The 24,686-nt window shown below is 54.7% G+C and overlaps 10 protein-coding genes across 10 annotated transcripts; 5 read left to right on the forward strand and 5 right to left on the reverse strand.

Annotated features, from left to right (window-relative positions):
• The first annotated feature begins 513 nt into the window (after positions 1–513).
• BO72DRAFT_67636 (uncharacterized protein) lies at positions 514–1,302 on the forward strand. Its single transcript, XM_040950605.1, has 2 exons — positions 514–597; positions 756–1,302. The coding sequence occupies exons 1-2, from the start codon at positions 552–554 to the stop codon at positions 1,181–1,183; spliced, it is 474 nt and encodes a 157-aa protein (XP_040802668.1). The 5' UTR covers positions 514–551; the 3' UTR covers positions 1,184–1,302.
• Positions 1,303–2,239: 937 nt separating this feature from the next.
• On the forward strand, positions 2,240–7,512 carry BO72DRAFT_467536 (FAD/NAD(P)-binding domain-containing protein; the record flags this gene model as incomplete). The annotated part of the gene is made up of 12 exons (XM_040946840.1): positions 2,240–2,373; positions 2,429–3,014; positions 3,068–3,436; positions 3,484–3,824; positions 4,269–4,296; positions 4,329–4,407; positions 4,585–4,864; positions 4,922–5,794; positions 5,851–6,082; positions 6,148–6,672; positions 6,739–6,866; positions 7,332–7,512. 12 exons carry the CDS (start codon positions 2,240–2,242, stop codon positions 7,510–7,512), a joined length of 3,756 nt encoding a protein of 1,251 aa, XP_040802669.1.
• Positions 7,513–7,777: 265 nt separating this feature from the next.
• BO72DRAFT_67504 (endo 1,5-alpha-arabinase) lies at positions 7,778–9,424 on the reverse strand. Its single transcript, XM_040950604.1, has 4 exons — positions 8,484–9,424; positions 8,038–8,420; positions 7,909–7,988; positions 7,778–7,860 (listed from the first exon to the last, which is right to left on the reverse strand). Exons 1-2 carry the CDS (start codon positions 9,272–9,274, stop codon positions 8,141–8,143), a joined length of 1,071 nt encoding a protein of 356 aa, XP_040802670.1. The 5' UTR covers positions 9,275–9,424; the 3' UTR covers positions 7,778–7,860; positions 7,909–7,988; positions 8,038–8,140.
• A 1,217-nt stretch (positions 9,425–10,641) lies between these two features.
• Positions 10,642–13,311, reverse strand: BO72DRAFT_375009 (putative C6 transcription factor; the record flags this gene model as incomplete). The annotated part of the gene is made up of 5 exons (XM_040941163.1): positions 10,642–10,704; positions 10,756–10,842; positions 10,892–11,192; positions 11,239–12,524; positions 12,619–13,311. 5 exons carry the CDS (start codon positions 13,309–13,311, stop codon positions 10,642–10,644), a joined length of 2,430 nt encoding a protein of 809 aa, XP_040802671.1.
• Positions 13,312–14,689: 1,378 nt separating this feature from the next.
• Positions 14,690–15,652, forward strand: BO72DRAFT_374946 (sucrase/ferredoxin-like domain-containing protein; the record flags this gene model as incomplete). Its single annotated transcript, XM_040941158.1, has 2 exons — positions 14,690–14,986; positions 15,065–15,652. The coding sequence occupies 2 exons, from the start codon at positions 14,690–14,692 to the stop codon at positions 15,650–15,652; spliced, it is 885 nt and encodes a 294-aa protein (XP_040802672.1).
• Positions 15,653–15,834: 182 nt separating this feature from the next.
• sld2 lies at positions 15,835–17,933 on the forward strand. The gene is made up of 2 exons (XM_040942947.1): positions 15,835–16,141; positions 16,223–17,933. The coding sequence occupies exons 1-2, from the start codon at positions 15,997–15,999 to the stop codon at positions 17,821–17,823; spliced, it is 1,746 nt and encodes a 581-aa protein (XP_040802673.1). The 5' UTR covers positions 15,835–15,996; the 3' UTR covers positions 17,824–17,933.
• On the reverse strand, positions 17,926–19,363 carry BO72DRAFT_446880 (RING finger domain protein). Its single transcript, XM_040944401.1, has 2 exons — positions 19,068–19,363; positions 17,926–18,977 (listed from the first exon to the last, which is right to left on the reverse strand). Exons 1-2 carry the CDS (start codon positions 19,273–19,275, stop codon positions 18,013–18,015), a joined length of 1,173 nt encoding a protein of 390 aa, XP_040802674.1. The 5' UTR covers positions 19,276–19,363; the 3' UTR covers positions 17,926–18,012.
• A 374-nt stretch (positions 19,364–19,737) lies between these two features.
• BO72DRAFT_494985 (rRNA 2'-O-methyltransferase fibrillarin-like protein) lies at positions 19,738–21,804 on the forward strand (the record flags this gene model as incomplete). The annotated part of the gene is made up of 5 exons (XM_040948513.1): positions 19,738–19,819; positions 19,891–19,938; positions 20,005–20,186; positions 20,259–20,527; positions 20,589–21,804. The coding sequence occupies 5 exons, from the start codon at positions 19,738–19,740 to the stop codon at positions 21,802–21,804; spliced, it is 1,797 nt and encodes a 598-aa protein (XP_040802675.1).
• Positions 21,805–22,199: 395 nt separating this feature from the next.
• Positions 22,200–22,782, reverse strand: BO72DRAFT_67681 (uncharacterized protein). Its single transcript, XM_040950607.1, has one exon. The coding sequence runs from the start codon at positions 22,698–22,700 to the stop codon at positions 22,266–22,268; it is 435 nt and encodes a 144-aa protein (XP_040802676.1). The 5' UTR covers positions 22,701–22,782; the 3' UTR covers positions 22,200–22,265.
• Positions 22,783–24,063, reverse strand: BO72DRAFT_67680 (Fig1 domain-containing protein). Its single transcript, XM_040950606.1, has 4 exons — positions 23,807–24,063; positions 23,677–23,745; positions 23,297–23,624; positions 22,783–23,243 (listed from the first exon to the last, which is right to left on the reverse strand). The coding sequence occupies exons 1-4, from the start codon at positions 23,832–23,834 to the stop codon at positions 22,865–22,867; spliced, it is 804 nt and encodes a 267-aa protein (XP_040802677.1). The 5' UTR covers positions 23,835–24,063; the 3' UTR covers positions 22,783–22,864.
• Positions 24,064–24,686: the final 623 nt, after the last annotated feature.

The following is a 24,686-nucleotide window of genomic DNA, read 5'->3' on the forward strand; positions in this document are numbered from 1 at the left end:
GTCGGTGAGGGGGTCTTGAGTTTCAGAGCTTCATGTTTCACGACACTGTCATAGACTCTTAAATTGACAAGGGTTCTGGCGAAGTATCACGGACCGTTGCATGTCATCCACCGTGGTGTTTCAGGCGAACAAAGTCGATGGGTCAGTGGTGGGTAGAACTATAGGTAGTGGATAAAGTCACTTCAGGCCCGACAAGATCGATCGAACGGGCCCGATTTTAGCACCTAGGGCAGAGCCATGGGAATTCCAGGAACGACGATCTTGAGTTCTTGTTCCAGTGGGTTTGTGAGAGATTGAGTGGTCAAGACTCAAAAAAGAGACAAGTGCAGTGGATTTCGACCCGGAGCGGAAGCAGAGCGGAAGAACAGCGGAGTTGGTGGAGGTGGAGGTGGAGGTGGAGGTGGAAATCAGAGCCGATGGTTGCCTGGACCTTGAGGCAGTCATTTTCCTCACCCTCCGCCTTTTGCTGTCCCTCCGCATCTCTACTTACTCCACCCTCTCAAGGTGGCAATCATCCTTCCTTGATACGACTCTCGTGGAGTTTTCCTCTAATGCCAGTGATTGTGGAATTATCCTCCACAACCCGCAAATCTCCCTGTTGGTATCTACCTCCTACCCCTAGCTAAAGCCAGTGGGACTCGGCCATGAACTGCATGGGCCAGAAGCAGATCGTGTTCAATATACATCATACAGTATCAGACTCCTGGAGCTTCCCTCATCATGGTTATCTATGGCCGACTAAGGAAATCTTCTAGATGAAACAGGGAATCTTTTGGGTTTCGCTAGTGGCCTGCAAAGATTAGGTTTACAACGGGCCCAACCTACACCGTTCGACTGTGACCAAGTAATTGGAGAAAATACAGCATTTCCTGCCTATTCCACCGAAGAACAAGCATGTCATCTGTCAACAAGCTTCCTGGCCAAGCGTCATGATCTAGCTTTTCTTGGGCCTGTCTACCCTGTCTCCATGGACGGTCGGCAATGCAGCGAGTCCAATTTTGAGCGTTGGTGGAGAGCGTCGAGTCTTAAACTTTCGATGAGTTTCGCGTCGTTACAGGAAGCGATCGGCCTCCGCCTGACGGCTGGAACACGCCTCAACGACTGGTTCAAGGATTATCACTACACAATGTGTCGAACCTCACTGTATTCGACACTCGTTAGAATATCCCGTTTCGATTCGTGAACGAGATCCATTGCAGCCGTGATATGGCGCCATAGTCTTGCCAAACAGCTCCAGGCAGTTCCAGCAGAGTGTGCTGACCCTGCGCGAGATACAGACATTAAACCATACCTTCGGCTAAAAGCACATGCATCTGACCATCTCATGTCCATGCATGAGGCGATTGCCTTGAGGATGATGTGTTCGTCAAGACTACCTGGAATGGCAATTCCCTCAATGATCAGTCTGCAAGGGCTGTGTGATGAGGGGCGATGCAGGTCTACTTGCTCTTCCTGAGTCGGTCACGCCGTCTTTGACGACAGTTTCATCAATCACCGCATCCCGAAGATCGCGGATTGACTCAGTGACATCAATCGACCCAGAGCACATATCTGAAACAACCGGAGCCTTGGTCCGACGTCTTCAGGGTCTCGCCTCCGTATCGCAGCCTTCACAGCCTCGTGTCACACTTACGTCAAATCTCATGATGTTGATAGATCTTCACTGCGTATGTGCAATTCCTCCTGCCTCGATGAAGTCGAGAGCAGTTGTCGAGCCGGCAGAACAAACTGGCTATCCTACTGGTGGCTGATCTCAGCTCGGGATTAAGCCGAGAGCGGATTCGGCTACCATCCAATCACATTGCTTTGCACGTGCATACCAAATCCTACACGTGGTTCTCTCCAGGAACCGACCAATCAGAATGGAAATGGAAAAAATGGGACTGAATGGTTTTTTGCCCGACAGGCGCCACCGTGGGTAGGTTTCAGTCACCAGAGACACCAGTCACGAAGCAGACAACAAGCGGAGAATAAGGTCAGTTTGAAACCAACAAGAAGACCTGGGGTCTGATAAGCCATGTGTCAGCCATGTCACTTGGGCTTATCAGTGGTCCACGCTGATGCAATCCGGCGCCATGATTAGCCACATCCTTTGTCTTGCGACATTCCACCCGGGCATTGAACATTTACTGATCTGTACTGATTTCTTTGAAAGGGTGTTATTGTCTGGGTTCTTTTCAACCCGTCCCAGTACGCGCTGTAGATATTCACGACCTACGGTTTACACCAAGACATCGCAATGCCGCAAGTGAAAAGCGTTGCAATCATCGGCACGGGGCCGGCTGGGGCTATTGCTGTCGATGCCCTGGCGCAGGAGAAAGCTTTTGACCGAATTCGTGTTTTCGAGCGACAGGAAAAGGCGGGCGGATGCTGGTACGCTTGCTTAATTCTTCTCAATGGCTTTTGGAGAAATTGACACTACGAACAGGGTGGCACGACCAGAGGAGAAAGCGGTCCCTCTGGATGTTGAGAAACTCTCAGCAAGAATAGCTGATGCCCCGCTTCCGATCCCTGAAAGTCTTCCCCAATATACGCCGACATCATCGCAACATCGCTTCACTGACTCGCATGTCTACCCCAATCTGCATACCAATGTGGATGCTGCCACCATGGGGTATTCCCTGGAACCGATCCCAGTTGTTCGCTCTGAATGGTCAATTGGACTTCACGGGCCCGACACACCGTTCCGCCATCATACAGTGATTCGGCAATATGTCGAAGATCTTCTCAATCGTAATGGCTACCAAGATCTGGTTGAGTACAACACCACTGTAGAATCCGCCGTGAAAGATCCTCAGTCTGACCAATGGGTTTTGACCCTCCGACGAGCGGGCAAGCCTGGAGGAACTGACTATTGGTGGAGCGAAACCTTTGATGCCCTTGTTGTTGCCTCGGGGCATTTCGCAGTACCATACGTACCGGCCATCCCAGGTCTCAAGGAGTTCGTAGAGAAGTACCCCGAGAATGTCTTACACACAAAACAATATCGTGGTCCGGAACAATTTCGAGGCAAGGTGAGTGTGCTTGTCGTTCGATGAATGGGAGTATCGCTGAATATGGTCTACAGAAGGTCGTCACGGTTGGAGCCTCAGTGTCTGCGGCAGACACTGCTGTTAGCCTGATCGGCTCTGCTCAGTCACCCATCTATGCCGTTGTCCGCGGCAAGTACAATCCCTACTTTGGTGACGAAGCATTCAAGCATCCTCAGATTGAGCGGCGGCCACCGATCGCGCATGTCTCCTGCGAGGACGGAGACCGCACTGTTCACTTCGAGGACGGGACCTCGGTCTCAGGCGTCGATTATATCATCTTTGGCACGGGGTTTACCTGGACATTACCATTCTTGCCCAATATTCCGATGAGAAACAACCGCATCCCTGATGTGTACCTCCACGTCTTCCATCGGCAGGATCCGACTTTAATGTTTATTGGAGGCGTATGTACCTCTCCAGGAGTCTGGGCGAATTCTGCTGACGGCAATAGGTTGGCGCCGGATTGACTTTCAAGATCTTCGAATGGCAAGCTGTGGCAGCAGCGCGGGTGCTGGCAGGCAAGGCTCAACTACCGCCGCACGAAGAGCGACAGAAATGGGAGCAGGATCGGATTGCAAAGAAGGGCGATGGGCCGGGCTTCTTGATGATAAATCCCGAGTTCGAGGAATACTTTGAGCAACTCCGCCAGCTGGCAGGCGAGCCGAACGAGGGCGAGCCGGGGCGTAGACTGCCCCCGTTTGAGCAATCCTGGGTCGACCTGTTCAACGCAGGCCACGAGCGCCGGATCGAAATGTGGAAAAAGGCCAATACGACTGCAGCGGGAAGCAGGCTGTAATTGGAACATGTCATGGGTTTACAGACAGTAGTCGATAGCAGTATCAGCCGTTACCAATAGACCGATCTGACCACCCTGGATCTTTATTGCCAGCAAACAAAGCAAATGCGGAGTCGCGCCAAAATCCGGCAAAAAGCAAGCAAGTTAACAAGTTTAGCACAAAATTAGCAGCTTAGCACTGCGCCACAATTGCGCCGATCTGCAGGTCAATTCATTTCTCACCGATAACTCCTCCAATGACACTGTCTGACCCCTCTCGGTCGTCTCCTGCAGCCGGCATCTAATCTAGTTTTCCCGCAGAATCGAATGGTCCGATCCCCCGCGGATGCCACAGGATGATGATGATGTCGACGCATCACGGCTGAATTGAACGTGGGATATTAATTGACCCTTCCCCTCATCCGCACTCGGGGTTCTCGGGTTCTTGAGTTCTGCTGCAGCAAACAATGCGTTCGACGGTCGCTTCCGGTTTGTTGGTGCTGCCTCTGGTGGCAGCCAAGTCATTGTGGTCTGATTCTCCGGGCAACTACAGTAGTATCATCACTACAGCCTTTCCTCTGGGCAATGGACGGTTAGGAGGTATGTCTGTTGTTCATCGCACCTGACCTGACGTGAAGATTAATCTGCTCGATAGCAATGCCCATTGGCCTTCCAGGCAAGGAGATTGTCAATCTGAACGTGGATTCTCTGTGGCGCGGGGGCCCTTTCGAAAACCCGGTGCGTGCTCTCAGACCTGATTAAAAAAGCCCAACTTAGCACGAACCAACGTTCTATTCAAGGCCTATACCGGTGGTAATCCGAACGTCTCCAAAGCCGACGCTTTGCCCGGGATCAGGGAATGGATCTTCCAGAACGGAACCGGCAATGTGACTGCTCTGTATGGAGAATTCCCGGACTACGGCTCCTACCAGGTTTTGGGCAATTTAACCATCGATCTGGGAGAGTTGGGGGCTGTGTCCAACTACCGGCGTAGCCTCGACTTGGAGTCTGGCGTTTACCTGGATCAGTTCAAGACTGGCAATGTCGACATCACTAGGTACGCGCGTACTCTCCTTCCTAAAAGTTTGAGAGAGGGCTGACTGGCGGTATGCAGAGAAGCATTCTGTTCGTATCCGGATCAAGTCTGCGTCTATCGACTAGCATCCAACCGATCCTTGCCGACAATCACTTTCGGGCTGGAGAATCAGCTCTCGTCTCCAACCCCGAATGTAACCTGCCAGGGGAATAGCATAAGTCTGTACGGCGTCACCGCGCCTACCATTGGCATGATCTACAATGCCCGAGCGACGGTAGTTGTCCCCGGAGCGAAAACCTCGAGCAACTACTGCTCACGGAACAACGCCACCGTCAACGTTCCCAAAGGTCAACGTGAGGTATTCCTCATCTTCGCCGCCGGGACCAACTACGATGCGGCCAAGGGCAACGCTGCGGCTGGATTCTCATTCCGAGGGCAAGACCCCTACCAGCAAGTGCTGCAGACCGCGACAAGCGCCGCTAAAAAGCCGTACGCGCAATTGAAATCAGCGCACCTGAAGGACTTCCAAGCACTCTCGGGTACCTTCGAGCTCACCCTGCCAGACCCGAACAACTCCTCCAGCAAGCCGACCACGGAGCTAATTGACTCGTATACGCTGCCCGGGGATCCGTTCGTCGAGAACCTGCTATTCGACTACGGTCGATACCTCTTCATCTCCTCCTCGCGGCCAGGAAGTCTGCCGCCCAACCTGCAAGGGCTGTGGACGGAGTCCTACTCCCCCGCGTGGAGCGGCGACTACCACGCCAACATCAACCTGCAGATGGCGCACTGGGCTGTCGAGCAGACGGGTCTGGGGGAGTTGACGGAGCCGCTGTGGCGATACATCACGGAGACGTGGATGCCGCGAGGGGCGGAGACGGCGGAGCTGTTATACGGGGCCAGCTCCGGGTGGGTGACGCACGACGAGATGAACACTTTTGGGCATACAGCGTGAGTCTTTTCTGTTTGCATCCTCACAGCATACCCAAGAAGCTAATCCTGTGCAGCATGAAAAACGACGCGCAATGGGCCAACTACCCCGTCTCGAACGCCTGGCTCGCCCACCACGTGTGGGACCACTTCGACTACACGCAGGATTCGGCCTGGTACGAGGAGACGGGGTATCCGATATTGGCCGGGGTGGCCGAGTTCTGGCTGTCGCAGCTGGTGGAAGACGAATACTTCCACGACGGCACCTTGGTCGTCAACCCGTGTAACTCGCCTGAACATGGTCCAACCGTATGCCCCCATACCCCAAATCCCCCCAACCATCAGCCTCCCCCTAACCAACCCGATGAATATAGACATTCGGCTGCACGCACTACCACCAACTCCTCACCGAACTCTTCACCCACCTCCTCACCACCCCCTCCAAAAAGACCACCAACAACGCCCTCCCCACAACCCTCTCCAAAACCCTCCCCAACCTCTCCCCCGGCCTGATAATAGGCTCATGGAACCAAATCCAAGAATGGAAACTCGACCTCGACACCCCCGACGACACGCACCGCCACCTCTCCAACCTCTACGGCTGGTACCCCGGCTCCTCCATCTCCAGCCCCTACGGCCGTAACACCACCGTCACCGCCGCCGTCACTACGACCCTGATCTCCCGCGGCAACGGCACGGAAGACCAGAACACGGGGTGGGCGAAAGTCTGGCGCAGCGCGTGCTGGGCCAACCTCAACGATACCGCCAACGCGTACGCGGAGCTGACCCTCGCCATCCAGGAGAATTTCGGGCCGAATGGGCTGAGTCTCTACGGGGGCAGTGTGCCGTTCCAGGCGGATGCGAATTTCGGGGTCGTGGGCGCCGTGCTGGAGTTTCTGGTGAGGGATCGAGATCTTAGTTATGCGCGTTGGGAACTGGAAAATAATGGGGGGGCGGGGGGGAAGGTGGTGCAGGAGGTGGTGTTGGGGCCGGCGATTCCTGAGGCTTGGGGCAATGGGGAGGTGAAGGGGGGGAGGGTGAGGGGGGGTGGAAGGGTGAGTTTTGGGTGGGATGCGGAGGGGGTGGTGGATTGGTGTGTTTTCGAGGAGGAGGGGAGAGCCGGGGGAGTGGAGGAGGTGAGGTTTTTTGTGAAGGGGGGTCGGGGGATTGAGTGTTGAGGTTTGAGGTATTGGGGTTGGTTGTGGTACCTTGGTCGGAGAGGGATTTGGGCAGATAAGTTGGTGGTGTTGTTGAAGCCGAGTATAGTTAGTCAGTAGTATACAAGAGTTGCATGGTCCAGCTAACACACCCGGGTACACACCCCAGTAACCAGAACAACCCCTATGATTGACCTACTGTCGTGCAGCCACGGCAAAATGGCTAAATAGACGGAAAGCGGGGTATTCATACTACACATGTCCTCGTCTTTATCCATTCATCTATCCGGTCTATATATACACTGTACAGTCAGTCCCTACTTTCACTTCCGACATCATACACCGAGTCGACAACCGCATGACCTTCCCCGATATAATCCACGCCATACCCGGCCTGGCAGGCATCGGCCTCGCCGTCTCGCAATCCTAACCGCCCGGACCCAGGAAGGGAGAATCCTCACCAACCCTCTCGAGATCACCGACCGCCCCGCCGTCGACGCCTGGATCCATCAGACGGTTACGCATTTCGGCCGCCTAGACGGCGCGGCCAATATGGCCGGCAGCACGGCGTGGGCGCGCTGACCTCTCCGACTCCGACGATTGGGACCGGCAGCTGCGCGTCACCATGTACTGCGGAGTCGGTGGTGTCCTTGTTGAGTGATGCTAGCTCGAATACCACGGGGCAGGTGTTGAATGTGGATGGCGTGGGATCCGTGAGATGGCTTTATACAGGTGGTAGCATTAGTCGGGTTTGTACAGTAAGTCCGACTCCAGTAAATAACGTGCTGTATAGCGCTGATGAGACGCCAGGCCTCAACTCTAATAAAAATTATCGTGTCATATCGTCGTCTCGTTAATGTGGGTGAGATGCAAATTCCTCGAGGCGGACAGCAGGGCTTCAACTGTGTAGCCGGAGGTATCCCCAAATGACTAAACTCATTATTAGTATAATGCATGGAAAGGGGAATGGGGACATACCAAGGAATGAGAACGCATGAAGCGTATAATCAGGTCCAAACACGGCTCCGCTGCTTTCGCTCGTTCCGGTGCTGTTGTCGCTGCAAATCGCCGTCAGCGGGGTCAGAATGAGCAGATCGAGATACATACCCAGAAACAGTGACTGGCCACCCGTCTTGGTAGTCGAGGTAATTCCATCCCAACTGCGCGTCCTAGAGTCGGAGTCAACCAGAAATCTCCCCTCACGGTAGATCTATCTACTCACGGTATCCTTGAACCCAATCGAGGTATTGACTAGGGTCAAGTCAGCAAGACATCCGGCCAAACCGACGAGAGCCAACCCACGGTAATGATAGTACAGAACATCGGAATCTCCATCGGCAGCAGACAGAACCCCAACACCCCCAGGAGCATACACGGTCCCATGGTTCGAGCCATAGACCACCGTCCCGCCTCCGTCTGTCAACTGCCGTCCATCCTTATCCACAAACGGCCCCTGGACATCCTTCGACCGTCCGACCCGGATGCTATACCTGTTACACGCACAGTCAGAAACACAGCCCCGTCCATTGCACAAATTTCAGGTTAAAACCTACTCCTTCCCCACAGCAGGAAACCCATTCTGGAATCCACAGCACTTGCCATGACTGAACCAAACATAGTAATATGGCTCTCTGTAGCTCATAAACGACCCCTCGACCGGCTTCACCTTCTCATCGGGCACGTAAATCAGATTCGTCGTCGCATTCTGGCGCTCCGGCTCCGTGACCGAGAGCAAGTCCGCGGTCAGCGGCACTAGGTAGATCCCATGCCAGTAGCTCCCATACAGCAGGTACGGCTGGCCCGTGGCCTGGTCCTTGGTGAAGGCCGGGTCGATGGCGTTCGAGACGGTGTATGGGTAGCTCTCCGACCCGTTACCCTGGCCCGTGTTGATGACGGCCCCGTGGTCCGACCAGCGGCCAGGATCTAACTGGGTGGCGGTCGCCACCCCGATGGCGCTGTTGCGACTGCCGGCTTTGCTAATCGAGTAGAAGCAGTAGAAGGTGTTGTTCCACTCGACGGCGGTGGGCGCCCATGGGCGGCTGCGGTTCTGTTTCTGGATCTCGCTGGGTCCGTCGAGGACGGTGCCGAGCTGCGTCCAGGGTCCGTCCAGGGACTGGGCCTTGTACATGGGGAGGTGGACTCCGCCCTTGAAGAGCCAGTAGGCCCCGTCGTGGCGGAGGATGTTGGGGTCGTGGACGGCCACATTCCCTAAGTTGGGGAGAGGGTATTTAGTCGTCTTGGAGAAGGACGAGGACCCGGTCGGTGCCGGGGCGCTGCTGGGCTGGGGGCTGCCATTGACCGCGTGGAGGAGGATGATCCCAGTCAGGAGGGTGAGAAGATGCATTGACGCCGTCTGTTTCGCATGTGATGTGCGATAAATCGGACCGCGCACTGGGGGGAAGGGGTGTCAATTTAAGATGAGAATCAGAGTGAGCCAGAGCCTATCAGTGGATTACACTAATATATGCTAGTTCGAACTGGCCGAATGTAGGTTCAATGGGTGTGCAATGGCTGTGAAGACTGCGGGACAGCCTCAATGGGCCGCTTTGGCGACAGCCATCTTCTTCATTGGATACGGGACACAGCAGACTAAATGGTAGAAACAGGGCTGAGCGCCGGCGACTGAAATAGTCTAGACCAGACCCTAGATACCAGGTAGGCAAAGTGGGCCAAAATCCACGGGGGAGAACAAATAAAAGCTGGTGCCTAGAGATGGATGCAGTGATGAAAGTGTGGTGTAGACAAGCAGTCATTGAGAGTAGACCCCAGAATAGGTAAACAGTCTGCATCACCTACTGGAGGGCCCTGTAATTAATGGACTGTACTGTACTGTACTGCAGGCACCCTATCTCTTATCTCCCGCCCTGCGACAACGGAGATTTGCTGGTAACTAAGGTAATTACCACTCAGGGGCTCAGATACCTACTGTATACTCGAGTACGTCAATGAAACTGTGCCGCATTCTAGATCACTTATTGGCCTGCTATTTTTGTATCTTCTAAGCTTTAAGGTACTCTGTGTACTGTATTATATGAGATTCGTTATACAAGTAGTACATACATGGCATCCAGTGTTGACCCTGGAAAGACACACTGTAACTTGGCTCCGCATCATGCAGTACAGCCATTGCTGCAGAGACATTGGATTTGCATCGTCAAGCAATCACACCACTGACTGGCACTCAATGCAGGTCTACGTCAAGGACGTCACTCAATGCCCCAAGCAAGGGACCTCAACTGACGTACAGAATCAATCACTTACTGCCTTTCGCAAGATGATCAACAACCCCACCACCCCCAAACCCCCAAGGTGTTCGTTCCGTTCTTGCATCATCCCTGCATAAACCACATCTTGTGGGCTATCGGTTGCAATATTCAGTGGCTCAGGATCTCTCCTTGATAAGGCTGATTGATGATTGCGCACCGTTGACAATGAAAACAAAACCAGGCTGGGAGCGAAGTGAGCCCAGATGTGGGTGCATGACTATTCAGTGACATCGATGCGATGCCGTGGATCGTCGCTCAAGCCGATCGCATGGCGTCACCGCCACGACGATCTTCACCGTCTGACTAAGGCAATCAGAAGAGCATTCAGATGATACAGGTGATCGATTGTATGAGTATTTGTACAGTGCAAACCATCATCGTCGTGATAGGGCATTAGGTAATAAGGGAAGGTGGTGGGCATGATTTATCTACTCTTACATCATGGCTAGAACGTTATGCCCGTCAAGTCGGCCCAGTCAAAGGAGTCGAGAAACGGGTCTACAGCGGGCTAGACAGATTGTTAGCGAGATGAGAGAGAGAAAAGGTAGATCGAACTAACCACCATGCCAAAGGTCCCCGGCTGCCCTACAGCTACGTCTGGAACAAAGGGCGGCGCCATCCCAGGGCCGGCGTTCAAACTCGGAACCTGGAATCGTCAGGATGAGCTGCGGTATAAGAGAGACTCGGTCGCTTACCTGGTTGGTCTTGAAACTGCCCATGCCCCAGTCTCCCAGATGAGCGCAGTTGGCATGTCGGGTGAAGAGTGTCTGCGCGAATAGTATCACACGCTCCACCACTTCTTGCTTGTAAACATGGGACTGGCTTGGCCAGAGAGTGGCTTTCACCAGCGCCAGAATTGTCGACATGAAGAAGTATTCTTTCGCTCCCTTCACCACAAGAAGGAGGCGGGATTCGAGGCAGGTCAAGGCGGTCTCCACCAGGGAGATTAATGACTCGGGGAGCCCAGGGAGGGTACGAGTGAGAGAAGTAGCTGCCCTTAAAATCAGTACCATCCACGAACAGCGCAGAAGGCATAATTGACTGACCGGATTTGTTGTCCTTCTCATGAAGGAGCTGGCATATGGTGCAGTAAGCCTGCACGGTCCATTCTCCCATATTGCAAAGTGACAGCTGGGCCGACCTCTCACGGAGCTGGCGCTGCGTGGAAAGAATCATCGACGCCACTTCGAGGCGGGACCGAGCTGACGGTGCGAAAAGAGCCTCTCTGGGGGCTTCAATGGCAAACGGGGTGTGGATAGACAAAAGCGAGTGGCCGATCTTGTTCTTCAGAAGAGCCCTCATCAAGATCACGCGCTCCGGGGTGCGATGGAAGTCATCAACTTCAGATGTGGGCCATGCGGGGATCTTGGAAAGATGACGATTCAATTCCCAATCCAGACGCATAATCTCTTCGTACCGGCAGCTGATCCGAGGAGAGTGCATCAAGGCACAGGCCTTCAGCCGCAAAGGAAGAGATTGTGTCAGCACCGCCTGGAATGACGAGTCTGTCATTACATCCAGCGGCTTTTCGTCCGGAAGCTCGGTGCTATCGTCGTTGATTTCCGTATCATCGATATTCAACGATGGGAAGGTATCATAGTCGTCCTCTTGCACCGAAGGGGGCATGCCTCGTTCGAGGGAAATCTGGAGGTCGAGTTCCACGATGGTAGCCCACATTCGTCGGCGCATCTCCATGCTGAACGCGGAAATCTTTGTATATCGACTTGGGTCGCGGTGGTACCCCGCCATCATAGCCCGCTTGACGAGAGTCCCGGTGGCAAGCCATGCCTGACTGCGTTTCATGCCATGGATATTCAGAGCAATGATGAGCAGAGTCTGCAGACGGAGAGTAGCGAGCTCGGGTCGCTTGAAGTTGGCATTTTCGATCCACTTCTCTGCGTGGAGAATCCATTCAATGGCAGTATAGCAGGTAAGGGGCGCCTCATTCTTCATTTGAAGAGTATTGAGGTCCGCGAGATTCCACGCACAAGCCAGCACCAAGAGCAGTTGAACCACAAAGACGGTCGAGGTCATGTCGGGGCTTTCCCGCTGTGCCCAGAACTGCTCCAGCTCCTCGAAGAACGAGGGCATGTGCAGGATGCGATGGGTGGACTCGATATAGATGCAATACAAGTAGACCAACTCGTCGACGACTGCGCGAGCTGGAAGCATGGTGATTAGTGACTGCATGGTGGGCATGGGGAAGGGCTCATTCAAAGGTTTCCGCTTCCAGAGACCCTTTTTGACTCTGATGAGATCCGGTCGCAAGGCCGAGAGATGCGGGCTGGCAACCCTGATCTCTTCGGCAAAGGCCCTGAGGTCGGGGAACTAAAGCATGCAATCAACATCAAGTGACTCGTGGCAGGGCCAATCAGATCGTAGGATTGTTTGTCCCTCGGACGTGGGTTGGTGGATGGCATACCTGAGCTATCAGATTGGCAAATATGCCCGAGCCATTGTAACGAGTCTTGGTCTCTCGCCCTCGCATCATGATCCGCGGGGAGATATCCAGCTGCTGCGTCGGCGAGGCCAGATCTTCGTCGTCCTCGGCGGGGTGCGGCTGGGTGTCCTGGTGAGGCTCGAAGACCTGTCGCGGCCGATGCAGCAGGCTGGTATTTGCATAAGGTTCTTGGTTGACGGCGGCCTTGGGGGCGCCGAGAACGGTTTCTAGAAACTTATCGCGTCTCTCCTCGCCGGGACGTGAGTCCCTGGAGGATGGTTGAGGCCGAGTCGGCAAACTACTTATCCCCGAGTCCGGGGTAGGGTGGGCAGTCGCCCGATCAGTCTGGGCCATTTGTGTCGTGGCTGTGGGACCTCTCTCGGAGAAAACGGGCGAAGCAACTGTATTGGGTTGCTGCCAGAGAAATCCATCCTCGTAGGTGCATCGGGTTGGGGTTTTGCTCTTTTGACAACGTCCGCATACGGGATATTCACGGTCGCAACGGAGCTTTCTGCTGCGGCACTGCATACACGCCATTGTCCGTCGGCGTCGCTTGCGCACTCGATGCTGTTGCTGTTGCTGTTGCTGTTGTTGCTGTTGTTGTTGCTGCTGCTGCTGTTGTTCTGGTTGAGAATTTGGAGCCGAAGCTGCCAATTTCAACTGAACGTCAGCCATCATTGGAGAGAAGAGGGGGTGGATGCGCAGTGGTAAAAGGATGAGAGGGAAGTGAGAAGCGGAGGTAGGTATGCGCACCACCGCCAAAATGTATTGGGGGCAGATGGGGGGGTCCGCGGTGGGAATGGGGTGGAGGACCGCAGACAGAGCGAGTGAGATTGGTGGATGGTGGCTTACGTGTTTGGCACTGCCGGCCATATCCACCAAATGGGGCAACCTGACCCGGTGGGCCTGGTTTCACACCTTTCCAAGAACAAGAACAATCGCCGATGTGTAGGCAGAGACAATTCTTAGTTTCTTGCTCCGAACAGTTTCTCAATCGTTATGTGTGGCACAACTGCACAATCGATTGTCTTTCGTCTTCTTTCACTTCCACAAAAGATCCGTTGGCAGTTTCGCCGAGTAGCCAGTAGGGAACGATAACCCAGTAAAAAAGGCGCAGCCGCCAATTTCCTCCGGCTTGGTTTTACCTCGCACGCACATAACTTCGCTTAAACCTACGGTCGGCTCTTCCGTGATTGTTGATTGATTGTTTCATTCGCATTCTCTCAGACATTCGCCAGAACATTCGCAGCAATTTAACCAGACTGGGGGATGAACAACCAGGATTTGCCTAATGGGGTTTAGTGATGAGAAGGATTGAAGGGTCCAGAGCTGCAGGCAGGCAAGCAATTGGAAACACGGGCCAGAGTCCCACTGCCACGAAGAGGGGCGAGGGGCTGGTGCAATTGAATGCATTGCATTGTCAACGGGTCTAATCTTTGGGTACTCAGTATTTATGGTTCTCGGCTCAATTGAGTGCGATAGAGTTATGGAGCCGGAGACTCGAAATTGACCAGTGGCCGCACTGCAGTGCCAATAACTAAGCAACGCTTTGCTTCAATCGTCTGCAGCCAGTCAAGTGAGTCAACTATAGTTCGCCGGAGGAAGCTAAGTTACCGTACTGTATGTGGTCCACGACTCAAACTAACACATTATGGCAATGACAATGACAGTAGACGTGTAGCTGCAGCCTACCGTTTGACAGGTCGCCGTCATTGTCTCCGAGACATACCTTACTCGAAGTTAAATTCCACGCTTCGACAGAATAAAGCCCTGAGAACAATCATGGTTGCCTATTTGGATTAACTCCCTCGGGGATAAGCCTCGGAGATGATACTTTGCGATAGTCCGTCTCCGAGTTCAACGGAGTATATAGGGAAAGCTAGAATTCAATCCACCATGAAAAATGGCTGTCAGATTGGTTTTATTTTCTTCTCTCGTGTCCGAGCAGCTCAATCGATCATCGTACGATATACCCTTTCTCTGCGAAGATAAGTGTGCCGGGAAAGCCACCATTCTCTCAAAAAACAAAGCGTCGCAAACAAACCCAGCTACGATGCTCCGGTCCCTTCTATCGCGCGGCGGCCTGATCCGCAACGACCACTACATCTTCCCCAGCGTGGATCCCACGCAAGACGGGCCCGACTGCAAGCAAGACTGCGCCGACTGCACGGTACAATTCCCTTCGAAGGTGAAGGTCGAGACCTCCCGGCCGCTGTACGGACACATCAAAGAATTCCACACGCACGTCTTAGTCGCGACAGGGAAGTCGGACTGGACCGAACATGTCGAGAACGAGAAGGGATCACTCATGGAGGCATTTGACGCTTCCTCCAACCAGTCAAAACACGGGGTATGTTCAGATCCGGTGTTCAGCATAAGCCAGGTCCGCTGAGTGAGAATGAATGATCGCTGACGGGGAGAAACCTAGCGCATGATGGTCTCAGCCTCGAATCTTCAAGCCCACCACCACGAGGAAGAACACGACAACAACAACGGGACAACGATCCTCCTCCTCCCCTCCTTCACCTTCCTCGACTCCGTGCACAAAGCCGACGTACGCGAGGTCGTAGACCGATACATCGACGCCCCGCTCTCCAACAAAGGCCTCGTGGCCCACGATCCCGCATCGCGACTGGCCCCGCGACCATGCCAGTACGATTACGTGGTCTTGCTCTGCTCCCACCGACGGCGCGACGCGCGCTGCGGGATCACCGCTCCGCTGATCAAGAAGGAGCTGGAGCGACACCTGCGGCCGCTGGGGCTGTATCGCGACGCGACCGACGAGCGGCCCGGCGGCGTGGGTATCTTCTTCGTCTCGCATGTCGGCGGCCACAAGTTCTCGGCGAATGTACTGGTTTACCGGAAGGCGCAGGAGCAGATGATCTGGCTGGCCCGGATCCGCCCGGAGCACTGCGAGGGCATCGTCAAGTACACGCTTCTGCAGGGAAAGGTGGTGCATCCTGACTCCCAGTTACGGGGTGGGTTCGATCGATGTCGTGGGTTGACGAGTTGGTGATAGATATTTTTCTCAGTGATCATGATTAAATCTGTATACTTAGCTAATACCCAACAAATTCATAAAAATAATTGAATCTCAGGTACGGTGCAGTAAAACGAAATAGACTTCGATCCATAAACATTTACGGAGTACTACGTGGAAGTGAAAGCCGGGGACCAAGACACGCTACGTCAGCCCGCCCTGCACAAAACCCGCGTTAATCGATTTTCGCGAACGCGACGGGTCCAACAGCCGGACCACCACCACCACCACGCCTTCGCAATCCCTTCTCCTCAGACACAAACCTTGACAGCCACTTCATCCTCCTAGATCACGGCACTATAGATCCTCAACATGCAATAATGGCCACCACCATACCACCATCCTCAGCAGACCCCTCCTCCACCACCCTCCGCGCGGAGCTCAAAGAATGGGAACGAGCATTCGCCGACGCCAACGGAGGCAGAAAAGCCGATCGAAGTGATATCAAGAAGGTACCTGAAATATGTAAGCGCCTATTCCCCTCCCCCTTCCCCAGAACAATAAAATCTTGCCCCTCAGCTAACGCCCACCCCTTTTTGCATACAGCCGCCAAATACAAAGAATACTCCCGGCTCAAAGCCCTCGAAACATCATCCTCAACCAGCATTTCCAGAACAACAGAGGACAACGCACGACACCACAAAAGGAAACGGAAACACACCTCCCCGCATGGGTCTTCGGATAACCTCACCACCCCACGGAAGAAGACAGACAAAAGCGGGGCCGGAACCGGGGCCGGGACCGGAGCCGGGGCCTTTGAGACGCCATCCAGAAAATCAACCTCTCATCCGGCGGAGGTCGACCCGTACGACTCGCCGTCGGTGTTGCGGCGGCTGTTCAGCCCGAGCACGCACCTGTCGCCGCTGAAGGCGGCGATCGGGCCGACGCCGCAGCGCGATGGCAAGGCGCTGGGGCTTTTTGATCTGCTGTCGGAGTCCGGTGGGAGTACGGCGACGCCGTCGGCGACGAGGATTGCTGGTTTGAAGGAGGCGAGTGTGCGGACGCCGTCGAGGCGGAGGAAATCTCTGAAACAGAAGAGGGAGACGATGGATACGATTGCGGAGGAAGCGGAGGAAGCGGAAGATGATGGTGAGAGTGAGGATGATGATGACAGTTCCAGGCTGGGGAGGACGCCGACTTCGTCCGGGAAGAAGTGGATGCTGTCGACGCTGTTTGCTACTCCGACTACCTGGCGGTATGCAACGATGATGGATGATGGGTCTAATAAAGGGACTGCTGCTGCTGCTGCTGCGGAAGGGACGGCGGCGGCGGCGGCAGAGGGGGCTCCAGTGGCGGCAGTGGGAGGGCCGAACGACCCCGGGTCGGAGACTCCGTCGTTCCTGCGGCGGTCGACGTCGGGACGGTACGATACCTCAAACATCACGGGGGGATTGAGTCCGATGGCCACGCGGAAACGACCCCAGTTCGTCGGGAAGGGGCTCTCGGCTTTGGTGAAGGGCTTGCGGGACATGGAAGAGGAGCAGTTGGAGGACGATATGGATGTTCTTCGAGAAATCGAGGCCGAGCAGGCGGCTATGATGGACGCGGCGCAGGTGGCCGATAGCCAGGCCGCGGCTGAGAACGAGGGCGCTCCCGTCTGGAAGAAAAAGGGCCAGAAGCGGACTACCCGCAAGGTGCGCATGAAGCCGGTGGTTTCAACGTCGAGGCAGGCTGCGCCCGAGCTGCCGTCTTTTTCGGATGAAGAGGAGGAAGACGGCGAGAGGGATAATGGCTCTGATGGGGGGGTCACCGCCGTCCGCGAAACCCAGCCGCTCGTAGCCCCCGGCCCTCTGGACCGGAGCCACATCGAGGTTCCTGACTTCGACGACCTCGATTCGTTACACACCATGTCGGAACCGGACCTATCCGACTTCGACCCGGACTACGACGAAGGACTCCAGCCTCGAGAGAAGGGCAAGAGCTTCTCCGAGAAGATGAAGGAGGCCATAGCGGCTGGCAAACCGCCAGCAACAGAGACTCCGGAGAAACCACCTGTACGACCTCAGGTGCAGGCAAAGGACCCCGAGCCCAAACAGCCGCGTGCACGCAAGGTCAATCCGGAAGCGCACGCCAACTACCGGTCGCTCAAAATCCGAAACAAGAACTTTAAGGGACGGGGCGGCGGGCGCTTCGGCAGGCGACGTTGAATACCAGAGCCTAAACATCACGAGCCATGAAACCTAATAGCGTATTCTTCTCGTTTGCATCATCCAAGATACCAGTATTATAAATCATACATTTGTCTATAGCATGCATCAATCATTCATAGTATAGTATGCAAGATAATTCCTAGCTGCGAGCAGCGCAGCAAGATATACAATACAGCCTTCTATATCTTAGTCTGGTATATAACGCTCCCGAGCGTACTGTACCCTCCTGGCTTGTTCCTCCTGGCTTTCGCGCTGATACGGCTGCCTCCGTGAATGCGCCGGCTTAGCCACTCGCCCCCTCCCTCTTCCTCTTCCTCTCCCACTTCCCCGATAATGATGTGAAGTCCCACCCCGATAAACCGGCGTCGACGCCGAGGAGCCCTCGGCCCGCGCCTGCGCAGACGAAGCTCCCTCCCGTCGCGACACATCCTCATACTGCACATGCCGATCCCAATCCTCCAGCGAGGTATACGGACTCCGCAGCCAAGCCTGCAGCTCATGCAGAAACAACCGCGCATTCTCCCTTCCCAAAAAATCCCGGAGAAGCTCCTCCGCCTGACCCGCGCTGCCCTTGATATCGACCGTGCGGAGTATCGCGATGATGTACTCGAGAAGAAACTCGGCATTATTGCCGCGGCGGTTCTCCAGTCGTTGTTGACCCGCCCGTGGGGGTGCGGACTGCTGTCGCTGCGCCGTCGAGCGCAATTCACTAGCACCCCTACCGATCCCCTCGTCGTGTTCCGCGGCGGAGAGCTCGGACGAGGGGTTGAGAAAGGCGAATACTTTGAGTTCGCGCCGGATCCATTTGCGCGCGCGCGAGACAAGCTCCTCCTCGCGGTTGAAGCGGTCGGGCGTGAGCTCGCGGTATTGGGAGAGACGGTTGGAGCCGACGCGCAGGGAGTAGAGTTGGTGGCGGTAGATGTGTTGGCGTCGGCGGAGGGGGTCGTCGCTCGGTTGGGCTTGGAGTGGTGGTCGATTCGTGGGGCTTCGAGCGCGGCGCGGGCGACGGGATGGGTGATGGTGGATGGGTGGTGCGGGTGGATGGGATGAGGATGTAATGGCGTTAGCTGGCGGGGTAGGTGGAAGGTGATAGATCTTGGTTCCTTGGGGGCTGTCGAGGTTGTATCTGACTGCGGAGACGTCGCTCTTGCCTTCAACTTGGCGTCAGCTGAAGACCCTGACCCTTCGCAGATTTGCAGACTTGACAGAAGTCGAATTCTCGGATACGTGAGAGTACATACAGAGCGGACAGTTCCGACGCTGCTCCAGCCAGCTCACCAGACACAGAAAGTCGAAGTTCGCATGCTTGCAGGGCACCGCAATGGCGGTTTCGGAGACCGGTTCGAGGCAGATGACGCACGGATTTGCCTCATTCTCGCTTTCCTCTTGTGCTACCTCTTGGAGCGTTCGTTGCAAGATTGCCTGCCGTATGCCATCATCATCGGACATGGAAAGTTACACCCGCTCGCACATCAAAAGATTCCGTTAACGAGTGGACAATTGGGTATGATGAAACTGAAAAGAGGGTGGGAATGTTTTATTAAGTTTCCAGATGGAAGAGGGCGAGGCATTGCTGACCGCCTTTGAACCAAACGTCATTGCAGTCTACCTCACCGCTTAGAAAGTCGAGGACTATGACTGGCAGCTGCAGCCGATCGAGTCCAGACCGCCTGCCGAAGTCATCGAAACTGCCCGCCACAAGGAGAGGGAGGCGGGCCAAGCGCGCTCTTTGCGGCGGCCTTCCGTGATGTGCGGCGAAATCTCCGCGGTGAAACCTCACATTGACTCACAGTAGCTGTGAACATATGAATCTTTGCTTGCCTATGTGAACCCTCGAATGTCTGTCGCAACTCACTAATGCTGAAGGTAATGAGATCTGCAAGGTCCGTAGTCGCAGAGAACGCTTCCAAAATGAGAAATCACACTCAGAGCGCGCCCGCGCGCACCATCACCAGTCTAAGACGCTGGTCCATCACCAACAAAGAACTACCAGGTGAGCATCTCGCTTCCACAATATGATAGCGCTGTGGGTGGCTGATAATCACAACTGTTCTTGCGCTACAGCAGTACCGCAGGTCAGGTCTATTCACGTATACGACTTCGACAACACATGTAAGGATGCACTCCGTCGCCCTGCGACCTCCGTCTGATTCGCCCGCGCATTCTAATGCTTTCCAGTATTTCTAAGCCCACTTCCGAATCCGCAACTCTGGAACGGTCCGACGATCGGGTTCCTTCAGGCTTATGAGAGCTTCGCGAACGGCGGTTGGTGGCATGACCCGAACCTCCTGTCGGCTACCGGAGAAGGGATCGAGAAGGAGGAACCGCGCGCTTGGGAGGGGTGGTGGAACGAACAGATTGTGTGGCCTTCCATTACATTACAATGACCTATAAGTGAATTAACAGCAATTGGCTGATACGTTCCCCCCTAGGTGCAACTCGTGAAATTGAGCATGGAGCAGAAAGATGCCCTGACGGTGCTTCTAACGGGTCGCAGTGAAAGTGGATTCTCGGAGATCATCAAACGAATGGTGAACAGCAAGAAGCTGGAGTTTGATTTGATATGCCTCAAGCCGGAAGTTGGCCCGAGGAATCAGCGCTTCGCGACCACGATGGAATTCAAGCAGACCTTCCTGGAAGACCTTATCCTCACTTACGAGCAGGCTGAAGATCTTCGCATCTATGAGGATCGCCCGAAGCAGTACGTCTTTTTTTCTTTCTTTTTTCGTTCATATTGCCGGAACGTCTGACCTTTCTGCCAGTGCCAAAGGCTTCCGGGACTACTTCGAGCAGCTGAACCGCAAGTTCCAGCCTGCGCAGGGCCCCAGCCCGAGAAAGCCGATCACCTCGGAAGTAATCCAGGTCGCCGAAGGATCCATGTATCTTGACCCCGTCTGGGAAGCCGCCGAAGTGCAGCGCATGATCAACTCTCACAACCTCACCACCCGCAACCCGTCACTAAACAAGGCCAAGTCGCCGTACGGTCGACTGCGCATCAAGCGCACCATCTTCTACACGGGCTACCTGATCTCGAACGCCGACTCGAGCCGGTTGATCCGCGAAGTACTAACCCCCATGCTCCCCTACGGGCTCGCGGACTCCAACGACCTGAAGTACATGGCCAACAGCATCCTGATCACGCCCCGCCCCGCCCCGCGGTCGATCCTGGACAAGGTCGGCGGCATCGGCAAGAAGCTGAGCTGGCAGATCACAGGCACGGCCTGCTTCGAGAACCGGGTCTGGGCCGCGCGCATGGCGCCCGTCCCCGCCACCGAGAAGTACTACACGGAGAACCCGCAGCCTGTCGTGGTGCTGGCGGTGCGCAAGGGCGCGCGCCCCATCGACGCCGGCAAGATCCAGAACTGGCACCCCGTCCCCGCCGACAAGGCCCTCATCGTCGAGACCGTCGTCGGCGAGAAGGTGGTCCTGCGCGTCGAGGAGGAGAACCCCAACGAGGGCGAGTGGGAGAGCCAGTTCCTCAACAAGAATAACAAAAGACGGCACCAGCAGGAACGCAACGAGGAGATCCTCTATCCGCCGCACGCGGAGCAGCAGCCCGCAACGTATGATGGCGCCGCTGCTTCTGCATCCCACCACCACCACCACCCCCACCACCCCCACGGAAGACAGCCGCACCCGAATACCATGCGCAACGGAGGGAATCGCCATCACCATGATGACAGTGGACCCTCGCGTCGCGGGAACGCATTCCGCGGCCGCGGCCGCGGCGGTGCGGCAGGGCGAGGCAGGGGCGGCGGCGGCGGCCACCATCAGAACCGCGGCGGCAACCGTGGTGGTGGTGGCGGCGGTGGTGGTCGAGGCCGTGGTGGTGGTGGTGGTGGTGGTGGCGGTAGCGGAGGCCGTGACAATGGTCCGCCGGGGTACCGGTCCCTAGACGATTACGGCGGTGGGTATGAAGGGAATAATTATGAGGAAAAGCCCGGACCAGGCGGTGGGCCGCCGGTGATGAACTACTAAACCAAAGGAACAATAGCCGGGGGCGGCTCTATTACTTGCGTAACCCATCCGGCCCGGGTCATCGTCGTCGCGATTTGTTCGTTGCCTGCCTCACGACGAGAGGATGTTTTGTCCTCTTTAATAGTACGCAAGCAAACTACACAGTAGACGCTGTTGATCACAATACCATGTCATGTGATTGTCCACCTATTCCTCTATATCCCTGACCGGTTCTTGGTGCAGTTGAGATCTCACAGAGATCTAGATCTAAAGGTTCTTAATCGTAAATGTTGCTCTACTGGACAGAGCATGAGTTGCTCGATTTTGCAGTCAATGATACAGACCTGGAAGATTGTGAGGATAATGCATGTGACGTCCCGCAACTATCCATTGGATTTCTTCACGCAGATCGACTCTCATTAGCAGTAAACACAAAGATCCCACATCAAATTCATAATCTAGAAGACAAGACAATAACAAAACTATTCACAACCCAAATCCACCCAGTGTCCCCTCCGCAGCCACAAGATAACGTGAAGCAACCTGAACAAGTGTTCTATACAAGGCCAACGACAAAGCGAACACAAGCATCGCGGCCAACAAGATCTTTCCCGCCGGAGGAAGGTTATAGAGGGTAGGAGGAGAGAAAGCGGACGAAACAGAAATTTTCTAGTGGATTGATTGTTTCGAATGAGGTGAGCTAAGCTAAGCTCAAGGAGACTGAACGGCCGACTTGATCTGTTGTTGGCCGCATATTGTTCATTAGGCATTTTTCTTCTTCGTGATGACTTCTTTAAACAAACAAAATGAAAAACCGTAACCGTAACTCGTATTCCCTTTCCAAATGTCCGTGTCCATAAACTCGTATAAAAAACTAGAGAGAAAAAGCCCATGTTCCAAATCTCAATATGCATCATTATTCACGTGCTGCTCGTTGTATATGCCGTCTCTGGGGCGTGGTGATCGCATGAAGACGAGGGAGTTGAATGAAGGGGGAATGCGTAGCGTTGAAAATCAGAGTGGGGAATCAAAGTGCAATAAAAAAAAATTGATGAGGGTTCAAGTTGGCATGTCAACGCGACTATGCTTCGTCCGTCAATTGTCTGATGAGGCTGATGCTGAGAATCATGACGAGAAGACCTATCGTCACGACCACCATGAGACCGAATCCAAACCAGCCCAGCACCATGGCAGAGGTGCCAACACCACTCTTCACGCTACCATTGCCCATGTCCTGAGCGATGGTGCTCGCGGCGACGGATGCGGTATGTTGCCAGAGAACGGAGACGAGGACGAAGACCGATGCGACGAAGATGAGAGCCAGGGCGGCTTGCGAGACAGGTCGCGAAGGAAACGGCTTGGCTTCAACTTCGGAACCACTAGCATCGAGCTCGTCGTGCCATCCGGGGAAGGTAGCCAGCAGGATAAAACAGAAGAAGGCGAGGATGACGGCGATAATGCTACCGCGAGTTAGCAAGACACACACGAGACGAAAGCCTAAGGGAGAACGTACAGTAGGTACGGAAACACAACAGCATCTTTGAACGTTGACGCAACCCAGATCAGGTTCAGAGGGTCTTGATCGACCGTGACAATCTCGGCCAAGGCGGTCGCATTGGCATTGCAGATATATGATCCCGCATCTGGCTGCACGCAAATACCGAAGTAGCCCACACGGACTTCCATTTCGGCTCCTCCTACAATGTTCGCCGTTGCTGTAACCACGCCAGGATCTACCTGCGCCAGGTTGAATGTCGGTGAGTATCGTTCGTAGTATAGTGATATCAGGAATATGCTAGGGATCTGGGGTGAGGACGATGAGCATCCTGCCAATAGTAGGGCTGATCAACGTTAGTCGCATTCCAGAGCATGGGTGACCGGAAAATTACTGACATAGAAGGATGATGGCGACAGCAATGATAATCATCAGCACGTGGTGGTAACCGATCATTGGTAGCAGCCCTGCAGGGTCAAGCGTCAATATTCTCATGCATGTTTTCGAAGCGAGAACCGAAATACGTACGGGCTAGCCGGTCACCGATTTTAGGCATCTTGGGTTGTCCAGGTGTTGTCTCCCCGTGTCTCTGATCCAAGACTCACTTCTCGGAACCCCGAGAAGGAGTCTGCGCCGGTTGCTGCGCACCTCTTTGACACTACCACCCAACTGACAGATCAAGTATGATGAGAAGCTCTCCTCCTTTGAGAGAAGTGGAGCTTTTTGTGTTGATGTCGATACTCGTGCTCCCGGCGCTGAGGGAATACGTCAATGTCTGAGAGATATGCAGCGATTGTCCGGAATGTTGAGCACAGGAGTTGCAATGCGACAACGGGCCGGAACCGTTATCAAGATCGAGATCCAAAGAATGTATGACTGGCAAGTCCCACGGAGAGCCCTGAATAGTGGATAATGGTGGTTAGAATTGTACAAAGAGAGTCACCAACTGGGCTGGGTGGGCTTCGAGTGGAGGGACTGGATATCTGCCAAAAACAGGCAAGCGGAGGGCAAGGGAATGGGGAAAGGAGAGTGCAGGCAGGAGAGAGGAAGGGGGGAGAGTAAGATCTCAGCTGGAGCAGGTTTCCAAGGTTCAGTCCACCCGACAGAATTGTGCCTTGACGCGCCAGAACAGTCAATGAAGCTGGATTGGAAAGGGTGGGATAATAATGAGGAGGCTGGGAAGATAGTGTGGAGTGCTTTTCGGAGCACTCATACAATAACTAGGTAATGCTCTACTTCAGCCCGAAGAAGGGCCAAAAGCGGGAGGCTGGGCCACTGCCTGCCACTTCCCGTTTGTTTACCGCGTCTGTTCCCCGGTAACCAGTCCACACCGCCCGCCGTCATTTCACTCCATTGGATCCGCCGTGAACTCCACTGATCGCGCTAAGCCCCCCGATCATCTTATCGG

The sequence above is a fragment of the Aspergillus fijiensis genome, assembly GCF_003184825.1.
Source record: "Aspergillus fijiensis CBS 313.89 unplaced genomic scaffold BO72scaffold_16, whole genome shotgun sequence".
Classification (NCBI taxonomy): Eukaryota; Fungi; Ascomycota; class Eurotiomycetes; order Eurotiales; family Aspergillaceae; genus Aspergillus; species Aspergillus fijiensis.